We start from the raw sequence: 17,005 nt of genomic DNA on the forward strand, positions 1-17,005 counted from the left end.
GTAACGGATTTTTGTATCTCTTGGAATTAAAAAAACACAGTCGCATGATGTTTACTTTAAGAATATTTTATTATAACAAATAAAATCTGTGCTGTGGGATTTCTTAAGGAAGCCTTTGATGACAATTTGAATTAAGTCAAAATTAACGTTTGCTACTGCAAAGGAATAAACAGAAAATGTTCCAGAAATGAATCAGTAAGCAGGAATCAAAGGCTGTAAACTGTTTTAAAAACAAACATTTAGAAGTGAATCAAATACTTGTTTGTAATATCAAGGAACAAATATGGGAATACACAGATTCCCCACATTCTAGGCTATCACACGATAGCAGTAAATCATTTATGGGCTTGTGAGAACAAAGAAAGTTGATTTAAAACGAAACCGTTCTGATAGAGCTTTAGGGTCTCGCAGCCTCTCGGTGAAGTTTCACGTCCTCCTTTCCTACCAGGAGGAAAGTAGTCGGGAATTTTGGCGTCCAAAAGAAAAAGTTAGGCGGGGAGTTGGTGAGATCTTTGTTTGCATCTACCTTGGTACAAAGCCGCCCCAGCAGACAGAGTGTTGCCTGATAAACAGATGTAATACACAAAGTCTGCTCACAATACCGAGCAACAGACTGCGGGCACATGTTTTGGTCTCATTCAAACTCATCAGCATAGTCTAGCTGGCTGTTTTGTTGCTAGTCTACTTACGGGGTAGCTTAGTAGCGTCTTACTGGTGAAGTAACAAGGAGGGGTTTTTGCCACAAAAGTTTTGTGGCAAGGGCTCATGGGAAAATCATTTGCATACATCTTGTTACAAAGGCTGACTACTTCCTGGCTTAGACAAAGTGTTGCCTGATAAACAGACTTAACACACAAATGTCTGTCTGGAATAAACAACAGCAAGCTTTGATTTACATTTCCATTATCAAAGATAATCTCTTTCCCAGTGTACAGGAATTAAGAGTCCTCGCCTTATTAAAAAAAAAAACAAAAAACAAAAAACCAACACCCAGGCTGGCACCACAGGGATTTTACCACTGCAGAACCTCATTCGTGAGCTGCAGGGATGGGGCGTACTGTACAGGGGGGTATAAAATAAAACTGGAAATCTGGTACGGATACGGACATGTGTGACGGTGAGGTGTATGATAGTGAAGCACTTTGAACTCCCTATAAAAGTTGACTTGAAAGCCATGGCTGGAGTTAAACGGAGAGCCAGGCCTTCCTTAAAAGAAGTAGTGGTAGCCACCGAAATAGCCGTAAATAATAATTGTAGCATATATGGAGCAATCCCTATGTGTTTATATTATAATGTATAATGAAGGGAAAGTGAGTGTAAAAAAGCCTCGGTCCTGGTGCTGGTTTCTGTTTGTAAATCCCTTAAGCTCACCACGTAAGACTGTATATAAAGGAGCATGATTTAGATATTTTTTTTTTTTAACGTGTGTAAATCTTTGGTGGAATCCATGCCCAAAATTATAAATGAAAAATTTATTGCATGAACACAACCCAGCCATATAAATTTTTTATTGCAAATAGGACTCTGAAACTTGAATAAAATATGTCAGTTTATTATGCAATATTTCCCCCCCCCCCTCCAAAACATGATATGAATGGAAAATTTAACTTGTGCACTTCTGTGGTGCTTCTGCGAGGTGCTGGGCTGGCAGCGGAGGAGAAGGAGCCCGCTTTATTTAGCTGCAGAGCAGGCTCAGCATGGGCAGTGGCAGCACAGCCGTGCTCATCTGGCATCGCCGGGAGCTTTTTTTCCCCACTACGTGGGGATCACCTTTGCTGTTTAGAGGATAGATGCATCTGCACCTGGATTAGCACGCTGGCTGCTAGCGAGGGCTCAGTTTCTGGTGAGGGTTGGCTCTACGTAGGTAAAAAATAATCCTGACACCCATTAATTCCGTTTGCAGACCATAAGGCTGGTCCCTGTAGGTCACCACCATCCCAGGCGGGATTCAGCACGCTCTGGAAAACACGGCGTGTCAAGAAAGTGTGAGTGCCCAAGAAAGTCCCGTTTCTCCGAAGTCAGTTAGCCATGAAGTGGTTTAGCACTGGGAAGTGCCATGACATTCAAAGCAGGCTTTTTTGGTGGAGGAGTGTGACAACTCTTCACCGTCTGTGTCACAGTCTACAAAAAAGAACAACATTGTCAGTCTGTTGACATTGGTCCTGTCCACGGGCCAGACTTTCCTGGGAAGGTTTTATTCTTTCCAAACAATGGAGCGCTCCCTTCCAGCGCCGCGAGCCCTGCTTCCACGCAGCCGTCGTGCAGCCTGGCTGGAGCTGCGCTACTGCTGTAAACTGAAAAGGAAAATTGCTTATTGAAAAGTCCAGACCTTCCATCCTGGAGCTGAAGGTCTCTGCTGGCTTACGGTTTGAGATCAGGCAGATCTGGGTCTCCGGCGTAACCACCTCGGTCACACCGGGGTAGCGTATGCTTAAGAGACAGATCCGAAGAGGAACAGAGAATAGAGACGTAGTAGGAACTGGTACTTCAGAAAAACTAGCCTGTTTTGTTGTTGGGTTTTTTTTACTTTATCCCTTAATCATAGTTGATTCTTGGAAGTAGAGAGTAAAATACCTTCGACATGCTTTTTATCCTGTTTCCCCATGATTACGGCTGATACCAGATCCCCTTGAGCTTCTCTTCTCCAGTAACCTTGACTCCAGTGTACGTACTCACGCTACCTCCAGATAGTTCAGGGTTAAAAATTCCAACCACTAACTTTTCTTTAACTAAAAAAGCCCCCAAATAAAACCCATTGTGCTATTCAAGGTTAAGCTTCCTTAAACATAAAACTAGATTCCTTGGTGATTTTTATTTTTTTTTTTTCAAATCAGCAATCTTAATAGTGGTTCCTCGCTATAATATTTCCAACTCCATCTGAAATCATTTAAATCCTCCCCTTAATAACACGCACTTTATTGTAATATACAGATTCTTTGGCTTCCTACCAGCCTTAGCTTAAGGCACCAATGAAACTCGCTGCCGCAGGGGGCCGTGGATTCAAGAGGGGCTCGCATCTACTGTATATTTTGTTTTGTATGTTTTCCAATGGCTCTAATTATTGCAGGTGGTAGGATTTAACTGGCAGTGTTGTTGCTAAAGAAAATAGGCATAAAGTGTATACTGTTTTGCAGAGTGGCTATCAAATATATAGAAAAGAGAAAATCAAATGAATTGTTAAACTGCTCTATAGTAAGTGATTTTATTGATTTAATGCAAATGCTTATGAAAATGATCTTCCATTTATATCAATTATGTATGGGCAAAAATTAATTTATTCCTCCGGTCACCTGTTTGGCTAACTGACTCAGCAGGACAGACATTCCCCCTCCCAATGTAGCCGAGCCTGCAAAACACTAAACATTCAGAAAACTGGAATTTTAAAGTTTCTATGTGCAAAACAACAAAAAAGCCCCGACAGGAGTTCCTGCCAACTGCTGAAAAAGCAGAGAGCGAGTGGTGGAGGCTGAGCAAGACTCTCTCGTCCTAGGCAAGACTGTAAAATACAACGGCTCTGATTTTGCCAATCCCTTAACCATGTGGTGGCACATTTATATGTACCGGCTCATCTGCGGCATCTGAATAAAATCAGGGAAGCAAAATTCTGCATATAAACATTTTGGCTAAGTGCCTCAACTCAGTCTTCTTATCTGGGGTTTCCACAAGATGCCACCTTGCATAACAATGCTGAGCATACGCTTGCCCAGTACATGTTTTCGGTAGCCTCCCGTGATCTCTACCGCGGTATGGGTTGGTTTTAATGCAGCCTCGCCCTGCATTTTATTGCCCCGTGCCTCTCCGTGAAGAATAGCACTTACAGCCTTTGTTGTCTTTTTTAGAAATTAATATTTAATTTCTGCAGAAGGAGTGGGTTACAGGAAAAGAGAATTAGGAAAAATGTTATCGCAGTAGCCGGAGTAATAAAAGAAGAAAGTTAAGATTCAGTATGCAAACAAATGTCCTACGGCCAGTAGAGTCTCTCTTCTGCCACTAGCTTTGGTGTTGGAAAAACAGCACTCAACGCAAACAAAAGTACTTTGTTTCTCAAAATCCAGGAGCAGCTCCGGCTCTGCGTGCTGCCCACCGGCTGCAGGGCTGTGCCAGGGAGCAAGGGTGCCAGGCTGGGTGCCGAGTGCCCCAGCCCCGAGCCCAGCTCCTGCGGCTGCCACGCAGCCCTCGTCCCTCTCGTTACTTTGCTGGGTCGTTTAAAATTTTGGAAGGAAAACATGCTCCGAATCCCATTTTTTGCAGTAACTTTTTCAAATATATAAAAATTTTTGTGGAATTCTGACCTTACTTTAAACATAAAGCCCAAACGCTGATTGAACCATGGCTTGCTGGAGGAAAAGAAAAACCTAAAAAATAAGCAAAAGCCCAATGCCTGCCCTGTAAAATGAAATCCGTTGAATGTTGACTTTGAATGTTAACTAAATATTTTACATTCCTAATATTTTACCTTTGTTTCTACCTTTCTGGTATCGGAAACATGAAACTTCTTGCCAAAATCTAGTGTCCAGAATATAACGGCACTGTGTGTATTACCCGGTAGTCTCTCTGCTGCCACTGATTTGAGCTTCAGTTAAAGATAGCTCAGAAGATCAATATTTAAAACAAAATTGCAGAAGTGAGAATATTTTTTTTTCACTGAGCTTCATTAGAGAAATTATTAAAAATAATAAATACTAAAGAAAGGAAATGGATTCTGGACACACTGGGAAACATTCCACTTTTTGGGAGAATTTCATTGGTTTTAAATAGAAGTATCAGGACTGGAGTTTTCTTTGCTAAATATTCTGAATGTTTATATTCTGAAATTTATCAAAATTTGTTTTGTGGGCACATTTTTCACTTGTAGTTTTTAATTTATACAAGATTGTCCTCTAAGCTTCTGAATGATACCTAATGCATACAGTCAGCAGGTAAAAAAAAAAAAATCTGAATATTTAAAATAGGCATTTTCTTTATAGTGCTCTGCGGTAATTAAAATCTTCATTTGCTTAAAAGCAAGGAACCTTTTTAAAGCAATAAATTAGCATTGCTTGACCCAAGGTCACTAGTAGTACTGCTTCTTCCAGCGCTATTAATACCTCAAAGAAAAAGAAGGGGTGGTGTTATCACTCTGTTGCAATAGAAGTAAGATTTTCAATTTAATCACAGTTAAGTGTCATGACCTTTTGATCTTGCATTGACTTCTCACTGAAATGTGGTCAAATTTCAGACAGCTAATTCTAAAGTCTGCAAAGTCAAGGTGAAGTCAGAAAATAGGTCTGCCACAATTGGGGTGGTTTTGATGCAATAGCAAGTGGTTTCATTTCTTAAGTTTTGTTTCATGGCAAAAACTTTTTTAATGGGATCAGTAAATTGCAGAACAAGTTCTGAGGGGGAAAAAGAATAAAATCTTTTTCTATTTGTATTAATTGTAAAAACAGTAATTTGAGGGATTTTTTAAAATGTGCTTTTCCAAACAGATAAAGGGACATTTTTTCCCAATTCGTAGTGATAGAAATAATTAAGAAGGAAACTACTGTATGACTAAAGCTTCTACTAAGAATAATTTTTGAACCGAAGAGCGATCATCCTCACGTCGAGTAGAGTTAATAATGTGTAAAAAATTGTAAAACACTCATATTTCCACATATCCTTTTATAGGTCATTTTATTATTTTAGGCAAATAAATTGCGTTCATTGGAGAGCGTTAGCAGGGAGTTCATAGGACCCATTATTTGCACAAGTTCTAAAGCAGTTCATCCAGTATCTGGTCTCATTTATACCACTGCAAATCAGGGGCAAGGCCGTACATTCCAGGGATCTCGTAGTACTGTAGCCACTGTGAAAGTATGATGAAAATCAGCTCTTCTATCCGTTTTTGCAGATTTTTTTTTCCAGAAATGTGTAGACAACAATCTCCACGACTTTGCAGTGTTGCTTGGTTACCTTTATATGCCTTCTTGAAAATATGTTTTGAGACTTTACTATGTGTTGGATTAAGGCTCTGGTTTGTATACAACATAGAGGCTGCATTATAAAAAACATGTAGGAGAGTAGTTTAAATATGCCTTCTCTAAAAAGAAGGATTCTCAACGCTTAATTTATGCTAACACACACACCAAGCACTCTGTGTAGTGCCGTAAACAAGATTCCCTTTTTTTTTCCTAGCAAAAAATATTACCTAGGCATGGGACTTTTGCATTATCATGTCCTAGTGCAACACTCCTGTCCTGAGTTTATACTCTCAGCCTTTTGAGGAAGTCTGGCGCCTCTGATCTATTTTCCACAGCAGACCCTGTAATTTTTGGCTGTATTTTATGTTTTTCAGATTCAAGTCAATCTGAAAGTCCCAGCCAGCCAAGTGAAGCTGATATTAAGGACCAGCCAGAAAATGGTAAGTTCTTACCTGCTGCTCCTGCTTTGGGATAGTAAAACAGCCCATATTTATAAAGATTTTTTTTTTCCCTATGTCTAATATAAAAGGATTATTCAGAATAATTGACATGGGATAGCTCCAGATAGATTGTGTGCTCTCCTCATAGTTAAAATGCTACTGTTTCACTCGTCTAAGGTAGCATTTGTTCCTCCAGTCCTGGAGAGAGACCTTTTTTCCCCTTAAAAAATAATTTTAATTAGGGAGATGCCATTAAAGAGCCTGCTGTATGCAACCCTTATCCTTATTCCTCCGTAGCAAAGGCTTTCAGTCCCTGGGCCGTGAGTCATGACCCCCGAGGGGTGTGTGCCTCATCGCTTTCGTTTTTATCTATGTGCTTTTAACATCATTTTGTTTATCGATGCTCTCGCACGGCACGCTGGAGTACCTGACTTTCGGTGTGCGGCCAGCCATCATTTCAGACCGCGGGATCTCAGATAGCCCCGCGAAGCAAAATGGTTACTTTGAAATATGTTTCTGCAGACCCGTTCTCTACTGCAAAAAATCTGCTAAACAAAACCCAGCAGCAGCGCTCTGAAACGTTGCAATTTCGGGGCAGGACTGAGCACCTATAAAGGCACCGGCTGCTGGGGCAGGTGCCCACTGCAGGGCTGACACAGGTGCTACTGGTATTGTCTGTATTTCTTGATCGATGTGCTTTAAAGGTTATAGATGCTATGGGTGAGCGGGGCAGGGAGGCTCAACTAGAGCTTGTTGCTCCATCTTCTCTGTGTGTTCCCCATCCGTTGTTTCAGGTGGCAGCAGCTTGAGCTTATTTGGAAGTAGCAGCAGGACTGTGACTTTTGGGAGCACTGATATTTTCTGAACTGGGACAGTTTGAAAGTAGAAGCAATAGCTTCTGCTGAATCAATGGCTTGCATTGTAAAGCAGCCTGGAAAAAAAACGTTCAATAATAGGGGATTTCTGTAGGGACTGTGTGTGAAAGGATAAGTCCGTGTGTAAGGGAACGGCTTCTCTTCCTTGTTGTGTTTAAGTAAGGTAGACCTCAACAATTTTTTGTTGGCCCATCGGCAACCGAGTTTTGGTTTACTACTTATATTTAGGACTTAGAAATAATGTCTCCCAAAGTGAAACTGATTATTATTAATAGCTTTTCTTGACTTTTTTTTATCCATAACCAGCTTTTTTTTAAAAAAGATCTAAATGTAGCTGGGGGATCTGCTGTATTGGGGTCTACTGTGCATAAACAGAAAAGAATTTGTGTGAAGGGTTTATGTCTCTACAACCTATCACCATTTTTGGTACATTTGAATCCATCTCATGTAGAAGTATTGTATCTATAATAACACAACTGTGGTTGCCCTTTCACAGAGCAAATAACTGGTTTTGCCTCAAATCTTTGCAGTGCATCCCCACAGCTGTACATGCGGTCAGTGTGTGTTTTGGGGACTTTATTAGCAACCGAACAAGTCGCAAGTGGGAGTGAGGTTGGAGGGCTGCATTCACATCCAGACTGCATTTGGATCAGGGTTTAAACAGCAGATAGAATTAAGGGAAGAAGAAGAGGTTTAGATACATAAAAAACTTTAAAGATACTGTAGGACATAGAACATAGGGCTCGTTGGGCTGGCAAGATTTTGGCTTTTGGGGTTCCACTATTTTCCTCCCATTGAAATATCAAAGGTTTCATATTTTGATAGATTTTGTGCTGCTCATCTCTAAACATACCATCTTAAAACATTTCTGTTACTTCTGAAAGACAGTGCCTAATTTCCCTTATCAATCGTGTTCACAGAAATTCTAATTTGTAGCCAAAGGATTGCGAGGTTAAGAGAAGAACTGACTAAACTGTGATTTTTGTTCTGCCAATTCTGGGTGGTTTTCTTTTTTTTTTTTTTTGTGGGGAATATGTTGCCTATGTTTATTAAATCATATTTTAATTTGGAAATGTATTAGGCACCAAGCATGTTATTATTTCATGTTTAGATAATATTCTTGCTCAGCTATTAAACCACAGTTCTTCTCTACCCTGCAGTCCTAAGGAAGCCTGTTACTCAACAACTGCCCCGACAAGCAGCAATATCAGTGCTAAATAATGTAAAATCTGTAAGAGCCTAGTGAAATGAAATATCTCTGATTTGGAGCCCAAGTCTTCCTTGTAAAACAAGCTTTTAGTGAATTCTTGGAACTTTAATGGTGACCTGCAAAAGGTACTTTTTTCTAATAAACAGGAAAAGGATTTTGCTTTTTCTCAGTTTTACTAAAGGGTATTTTTCCCCACCACAGCAGAAGCCTCCTAACTGATTACGCACCTTTTGCAGTGCCTGTGTGGGAGATTTTCTTTACGCACGCGTCCGAGGCAGTCTGTTGGCCCTGAAGGGGTTGCTCCCCTTGGGCAGACGCTGAGCTCATTCCCAGCACACACAGCCCCCAGCTTGCAGTGTACCCAGTGTGTAGATCAACACAGATCTGCAGCTCTTATCTGCTGAACGTGAGGATGAAAGCAGAACTGCAGGCTTTAGAAAATGAAAAACTGCACGCACAGAAACGGACACAATAAATCATATTAACTGCGTTGTTCTACACTTGCTGTAGACTCACTTCCACAGGGCCTGATCCAAATCCCTCCGGAGTCAATGGGAGTCTCGTAATTGATTTTACTGAGAGTGGGAATGAGCCCACACAGAGAGGAATTTTTTTTTTTTTTTTTAAATCAAAGAAAAATTGTATTGCGAACAATCTTATTCCCACTGACGCTAATGGCAGAATGGCCAGATTGAGGGCAGATTTGGAATCAGGTTGCATGTGTTTCTGGAAGGCACAAATCAGGGTATCGATTAAGTACTACCCTTTACATGCATGCATTCCTTCATTTAAAAAAAATAAATCTTTAAAGGCCTTGTGAGGGTTATACAGCCTCTCTACTTGCCTGTTAATATCCTTTCTGTTCCACTCCATAAATTCTAGAGCTATTTATTATACACATATATTTTGCATACCTTGAGTAATGTAGGTTCAAAAGGGTCAACTATACAGCCCTGAAAAAGAAGGCCTCCTACTACAGATTTTAATTTATCATTTTAAATTGTACGTGTTATTTTGGAAAGCCTGTATGTCTAACCTTCATCAAAGTGGAGTTCATGGGAAAAAAAGCTTTTCTTTTTTGGAGCCACTCCTTTTTTCTAGCGGGCTTTGCAGTTGCATTTTCTGGAGCAGAATCATCGCAAAGAGAGAAGATGGTGACATCTTCTGCCCTCAGTGGTGGCTTTAACACCAACTCTAGCCTTTTTTTTCATCCTTCATTAAGCCAGAATAGTTTTCAGGCAGTCACTTACCCGATCATTACTGCAAAAATGTACAGGAATATGAAGCATTTATTTTTTTCTGGAGAGAAAGGGAGAGATCCAGCATGATGGTCATGAAAAGCAAACACATGGGCGAGACAGAGCTCGTCCGTGCATGCGTGGTCCAAGGTCCAGATGTCTTGTGCTGGAACCGAGGGTAAAGCTAACGTGTAACCCAATGGTGTGCACAGTGCTGCTGTCTCTTTGGTCTGTTGGCATGGCAAAGAGCTTCTCGAGGAGAGGAAGAAAACACAGAATTTATCTGTTTGTTACGTGGGTGAGGAAATTTGCAGGAGGGATGATGAAAGGGGCCAGCAACTTTGTTTGAAAGGCAGGAGCGTGTTCCGATGTCCTGATATTTTGCTCAAATGAGGGTTTTTTTTTTCTGACCAACTGGGTGGAACACCCGTGTGGAAAATTCCCCACTTTTGTAGTTGCCTAATGGTATGTAAAAGCTTCGTTTCAGTTGGCACCGCAAAGTGATTTTGCAATTCGCCCAATCAAAAAAAAAAAAAAAAAAGGTTATTGATTTTAAAAGCTTGTTAAATGCACTGGTTCGGTGCTGTATTTTATAAACAAACTAGTTTTCAGTGACCTAAGGATGACAAAATGGCTAGTCTGATGTAGTGAAGTGACTGCATGCCTGGGGATCAGGAACAACTGAATTCCGGGCTCAGCACTGCCGTGGACTCTCTCTAGGGCTTTTATTCTCTCTTTCAGTGGTGGAAATGGCTATCGGATAGATTTTCTTTTTGTAAGTAGGGTTATTTTAAACTTTTGTAGGAAAACTTCTCAGTCTTTTTGTCTGCAAAGTGGGGTTATTTGTGATTCTAGCTTTCAGAGATTCGTTGGATATTAAAAGTGAAATCCTGCTCTGCTCCAGCAGGAGTTTAACTCTGAGGAAAGGCAAGGAGGGTGTAGCACAAACTGGTTAATAATTGTGGCACAGGGCTGTGTTGTTACTGCTGTCAGTAAATGGATGTCAGACATCGACCAGGCGATGTTTGTGTTTGATGTGGTAGTACTGGAGAATTAATAACTGCAGCGTAAAGGTACACACGAAGCGTGCTGTGTAAAGCAGAAGAATGCTGTGTCATTTTCTACAGGCAACCGATGTCTCTCGAGCATGTGGTATTGTGATTTGATAACTCAAAGTCGGTAGCACACCACTTTAATTGTAGATTAGCAAATTCTTTTTAAAGAAGTTGGTAAATTCTCCCATTTCAAGTGAGCAAGACAGCACTCATTATTACAGCTGATTACAAACGTGTGCCAAATTCATTGCTCAAACAATTTCTGTAGAGGGAGAGGCATTTATCTAAAAAATAAAAATGTTTAATGCCCAAACTGAGTGCTTTTTAGTTTTAATGTATTCTTGCTGCTTTGAGCTGCAAGTACCTTAACGGCACTGCAGGAAATGAAAGGCACATTGTTCTTTGTAACATTAAAAAAAAAAAAAAAAAAGAAAAAAGAAAAACAATGATGTACCGTAACTCACAGAACTCGTTTTTCAACTCTGCGGTAATTACACTGGACTTGTAAATATCATCTGTGAATTCTTTGCTTAAGTAGGGCTGGACTTGAGTATTACGCCTTAAAAAGTGTTTAAGTATATGCTTGCTTTTCCATGCCTAAAAACATAAAGGAAGAAATTCTGGTCCTCAAGCTGCGGGGGAAAGAGAAGGCGATAGTGGGAACACATGCAAAGAGAAGTTTCCTTTTCTTCTCCTCTAGGCAAGGCTGGCGATGGCAGGCGTAACGCAGCTTTGGCTGCAAGGCAGGAGGGGATTATGTGCAACCTGGTAAAATGCAAAAGCAGCTTTTGGAACGGCCCCTCTGCCTTAACCAAGGGGCTGCAGCTTCCTGCCCCTTTTTGTATGCCTTCTTTCTGGTCCCAAAACCTGGCGTTCCTGGTTCGTGCAGTGAGGTGGCTTCAGCCAGTGGCAGTGGGGCCGCCTGGCCCGAGGGTTAGGGACTCTTCTCGGATGCGGAGTTCACTGTTCAAACCCTCCTCTCCAGCTGATACAGGCAGAAAACATAACTCTTCTTTGCGGCTGTCCCCACCGCTCAACTACACTGTAAGTGAGATGGTTGCTGAGAGACCTCTGATTCCTTCGACAGCCTAATTTTTAACTAGTAAAATCAGGCTGCCTTCCGAGGCTGTCCCTTCTTCTCAGGCCATTCCTAACCTCCCATCTCCACTACTTCAGGTGGAGTCCAGCCCCTTCCCGGGCTCTCTCAGCTGTGGCTGAACTTGATGCCGACCAGCTTCACACGTACTCACCGAGGAGGTGCTGCAAGTGCAGCAGGAATTGAGGTGTCTGTGGGGTCAGCTATCCTTGGATAGAGCTCTTCATTCCCACCCAGGGAATGCACAGGCATGAGCAGTTCCCTGAACACACAATGCTGAAACTGGTGCTGTTAGAAAGTACATCGTCTCAGATGACTGACATTCCTGAAACACCTTGTTTGCAGCAGATAGCGAAGCCTCGCAGAGAAAGTTTTCTATCAGTTACAGCTGCAAACAGGGTAACACAGTAATGGCAGCTTTTATTAGTGTTCTTGTTCATGGGATCATTTGCATCAGAATCTTACAAATGCAAGAAGACTCTCCTCTCTTGTTTACAGAGCAACACTGAGGAGTTATCACTGCCTGAGGGACTAATCTAAAATTAACTTTGCTTCAGAAAAAGCTTTAAAAAAAAAAAGCCCTTAGCATTTTCAATAAGGAATCTCATAGCTGGCGCTGAAGTCAAAGCTCCTGGTGATGTCAGCTTGTTTGCACCTTTGTAACTTGCCAGGACCAAATTCTGAGCGGATTTGCACCCTTACGGATCACGTTGTCTGTGGGGAACAGCGATGGGGAACTTTGTCCAGGCTTGAAAGCTCTGGCTAGGCAGGAGAGCCCTGGTGGGGCTGGTCTCTTCTGCCTTCCTATGGGTTGGACAGAATGGGCTGTTGACTCTTAACAAGACCCATCAGCTGATGAAGGTCTGATGAGGTCTAACCTGTGTTTCATCGCCCCCCGAGAGCGCATGCAGGCAGTTCTGAGAGCCAGCACTTCCCGAGGAAACAAAAGCAGATATGTCTGGTTATAGATCTAACTTATGTGTGATTTAGTCTTGCATTTTTTTCATCTTAACTCATTGCAGATAGATTCCAACAAGAACTAGAAATGCGGTATTTTAATCATAATAGTCTAGAACTGAAGCTTTGCAACATCCAGCTGTATTTCCCAGACAGTTTCATGACTGTCATGAAGAATCATCTGAATAATTGGGAAAGAAAACACCGTTTTTCCCTATATTACCATATTTTCTTTGAGATTCACGTTCTAAGTCAAATGATTTTGTGGTCCAGATTGTGAAGCAGAGTTACACCATTTCCAGGATTTAGCAGGTCCTCTGCTAGGCTCGGGATTTGGCCTGCTTATCAGTAGCTGGCATTCTCTTGAGGGGACCCTGTGATGGCAACAGCGAAGGGTGTTGACTGTCAATCGGGCGAGATACGCGGTCGTCAATCAGGGTCAGTCCTGCAGCCTCTGCTGGGGCCGAGTGGAGAGCCTTTCTCATCAGTGACCTGCAGCGTTCGAGACTCGAGGATTGACAGAGGACTTGAGTTTTCGCTGCTGCTAACCATTAACCTTCACGAGCAGAGCATTCCCACAAAAAATTCATCCAAGGCGAGTATGACAGGAAATATTCAAAGCATGAAATGAATGCTTATAGCATGACAAAGCAGGGCCTGAAAGACATGAAACGTTCATTACGCTTGGAGGGGCTGAATGCTGCAAAGGAATGGAGAAATAAGAATGTAGCTCGAGTATATATTTGTACTTCTCCATATGTGTGTACAGGAAAAAAGGCAACAAACCTTTCCAGTGGATAAGGTGCCTAAATACAGCTGCGATTATTCTAAGTCATTTCAAGATATATTTTCATTCTGTTGCTCTGTTCCATCCCTTTCTGCATGTATTTATCCACCGGATAACAGCAAGGGCCATCTAGAGGGCAGCTTGGAAACGGGCTGGCCAGGAGCCCCCTCCTAAGAGCCTCCCGTGCCTCGGCGAGGCGAGTTTCCCTCCGGTGCTCGGCAGAGCCAAGGCTTTTCTTTGCCCCACAGCAGTGCCCGGTCACTGCCCCCTCCTCTGCCTCAGCGTTGGGCTGGGGGCAAGCGGCCGTGGCAGGGCTCTGCCCCCATGCCAGCCCCTTCTACCCGTATCCCACCTGTGCGTGTTGAGAGGTTCCTTAGGGGTAACTTTGGCCGGTCCTCCTGGGGTCCTGGGAAGGGCAGCTGGAGCCGTGAGTGATCTCCAGTTTTCACTACAACTGGGGTTTTTTTGGTATGTTTTCTTGAGAGACTTGCTGTTTAATTAACAGCTGAGAGTTGTGTTGCGTCAGAGTAATTGCTACGGACCACGTAATTGAGCGGACCACGGGCTGAAGGATGCTTTTGAATACCACGCTTGCCCACCAAGACTCTGGGCACTTAGAGAAAGAAGTTTGTTTGTGGTATGGGCATCGTTTTAATTTTCTGTCCAGTAGAGAGAGGAGTTTATTAGTGGGAAGAGAATGTGATGCCAAGGCCTAACTTGCAAAACAAAACCCCAAACCTAACTATTTGTCTTTCGATGTAAGAATTTCCTAATGCCTGTAATGTAAGACAAAGGGAAAATTTTACTTGCAGGAAAATTGCCTTCCACAATAACCAAGAAAAAAAACACAGAACGCCCACACCAGAGCAGCATGATCCAAAATGTGAACTTTTTACGCCTCCCCAACCTTCTAGGTTAGGCTTCCAACCAAGTGATCTTTTATTATCAACATGATATACCCTTGACATAATTTGGCGCAGTAAAGCTGCTTCTGCTGAACTCGTGATTTCATTTACTAGATCTGATGAAAGTTCTGTGAACCACGGTAAAATGTGATAATTAGTAGTTTAATTCTTTTAGGGTGTGCGTATTAATTGAAAAGGCTTGAACTATAAATACAGGGCCCGTGAATAAAAGCACACTCTGAAATCAGTCGCTTATCCGAAGTATTCATTACTTCACATCTATTTAGGTAGTGTCTCTTCGCAGCAGTGCCAGTCGACTGCTGAAGTGAGTGGGAGCCCTGCGCTCAGCGATCGCAACGGCAAAATCCAGCCCGACTCGCCACTGCTCCCATGCCATCGGGAGCGCTCCCTGGGCCAACATCTTGCCCTCTGTGGTCAAACCACTGGAAGTTCCAAAGGCGGGCCGGGAGCCGTGCCGTGCAGATGAGCTGGCGAGGTGCTGGCTCTCTGGCTGGGCGAGCTGCGGGAGGCAGAAGGGGCTGAAGGCAGTGTTTATCAGCCGGTCACGGCGTCCTCCTCTCCTGCTTGAGGTGGAGGCGGCGACGATGGCGGTGCGGTGGCGAGTGGCAGACTGCCCATCTCCGATAGCCGGAGGGGAACATTTTTCTGCTTCTCAACAAGTCTACCCAGAGCATCAGAGGTCCCCCACAATCTGAGTCCCAGCAGCCTGGGTTATGACAAACCACGTTTTTCCTCCCTACTCACACCCTTTGGGACCATCAGCACCCAAACCCCAGCTGCTTCACCCGGAGCTCAGTTCATCTGGCCGTGAACGTCAGAGCACCAGCGAGAGCTGCGATAAGGGATCGTGCTTTCTCGCTCGTGCCTTCTTTTGTTCTGACTTCCTGACCAATGCAGGAGATATTCTGTTGACTCTAGGCCTTTCCAAATATACGTCTATGCTATGAAAATGTATGTCGTTATTTCACACCTTCCTCTGGTTTCTGTGTGGTGTAGTGCCTGGATGAATCATACCTGGTTTTACAGGTACAAGGTGATTTTCATTCAGATGGGTTCCAGCCTTCGTACTCATACTTGGTTTGCACACTCAGAAAAAATCTGTGTATCTGCATATACTGCAGATTCATGGGTTAATCAGGTGCTTTCCAAGTAGCCTTACTTTTGTAAATCTGAAGTCATGTACGCGAGCAAAGAGGGGCATACGGAGAGCAATGCACAGCTCCTGAGAGCTGTGTGCTGGGCTGTTGCTGTTGTCAAGGGAGGGCACTTTGGTGAGACCAGGCTCCCAGAAAAAGCCTCCTCACTTCTACAGCTCATCAGATACTATTTTTTAATTGCAGATGCTACTTTTTAATTGCAAAAGTTGCTAGATAGGAAGTGGAAAGAAAGTTTACAGAGACTTTCACGGAGCTGCGAGAATAAAATCCCCTCTGAAGCCTGGCCGTAGTGTGACTGAAATGGAAAAATACCAGATCCATTTCTTGGAAAGTGAGAAGGAGACTTTTATTTGCAATGGTTCACAAATATTTTCCCAGGAGCGTCGCAGTGAGCGTGGCAAAAGGGGGCAGGAGGAAGGTGAGGCGAGCAAGCCGCACTTGTAAACACACTCCTTTAACTTGCTATTGTTATCTTGCCCACAAAAGGCACCGCAAGTTGTTTATAACAGTTCGTGTTATTCATTTCTGCTCCTTTTTTCTCCTGTCAGTGTCCTATCTTCAGTTATACAACTTTTTTTCTGGGTTGTGATAGTGTCCGGATAGATTTTGGTGGTGGGGTGGTAGAAAGGTGCCAGTTGATTAAATGTGCTGCTTACTATGTGCATTTCATGGCTGCTGTCTTAACATTTTTTTGTTAACCACTGTTGCAACTGAAGAAAATGCTGAAGTTTGACAGTTGGGAGTTACTGCCGAGTATGTGCTGTAAACTATATCATCCCTCTGCCTTCTCCCTTTCTCCCCCTCCTGCTGAAACCAAATGATTTATAAAATGCCTTCACATTCTTGAGTGAGTTCACACTATCACCTCCAGGCACTGCACTGAGGAGTCTTAGGAGTGGATGGGAAACACAGATCTGATAGCTGGTATGTTTCTCTGAAAGGGGGGAAAAAGAAAAAAAAAGGAAAAAAAGGGCTGATTAAATTTAAAGGAGAAAAGTTTCCTGCTGTGCCCCAGAGTAAATCTGTAGTCAGTGAAGCACTTCCTAGTAAACAAGAGATGTACGTGGTTATAGCGGGGTTTTATTATTACACACTGCCATTGTTTTCCATTTTCATAAGATTAAATTAATGTAATCATTTTAGAGTGTCTCTAATCATTACCTCCCACCCTCCCTCACTCGTACTTGAAGCAAGGGGATCCGCTGCAAGCCACACTCTGGGATGAGGAGCTGGCACCTCGCTCCTCTCACTGGCAAAAGGAGGCACAAGAAAATGATGAGGTTGCCACAGGGAATCCAAATATTTTTCTTCTCTCTTTGGCT

General features: G+C 42.8%; 1 protein-coding gene across 2 annotated transcripts in view; it reads left to right on the forward strand.

The window, feature by feature from the left end:
- Positions 1-17,005, forward strand: part of NFIA (nuclear factor I A) — a 247,803-nt gene that overhangs the window by 131,622 nt on the left and 99,176 nt on the right. For both annotated transcript variants that reach the window (XM_086617088.1, XM_086617089.1), the window contains exon 3: positions 6,317-6,382. In XM_086617088.1, the coding sequence (XP_086473214.1) occupies positions 6,317-6,382 (66 nt within the window). The remainder of the gene's footprint in view (positions 1-6,316; positions 6,383-17,005) is intronic.

This window comes from Tauraco erythrolophus, chromosome 10 (genome assembly GCF_009769465.1).
Source record: "Tauraco erythrolophus isolate bTauEry1 chromosome 10, bTauEry1.pri, whole genome shotgun sequence".
Classification (NCBI taxonomy): Eukaryota; Metazoa; Chordata; class Aves; order Musophagiformes; family Musophagidae; genus Tauraco; species Tauraco erythrolophus.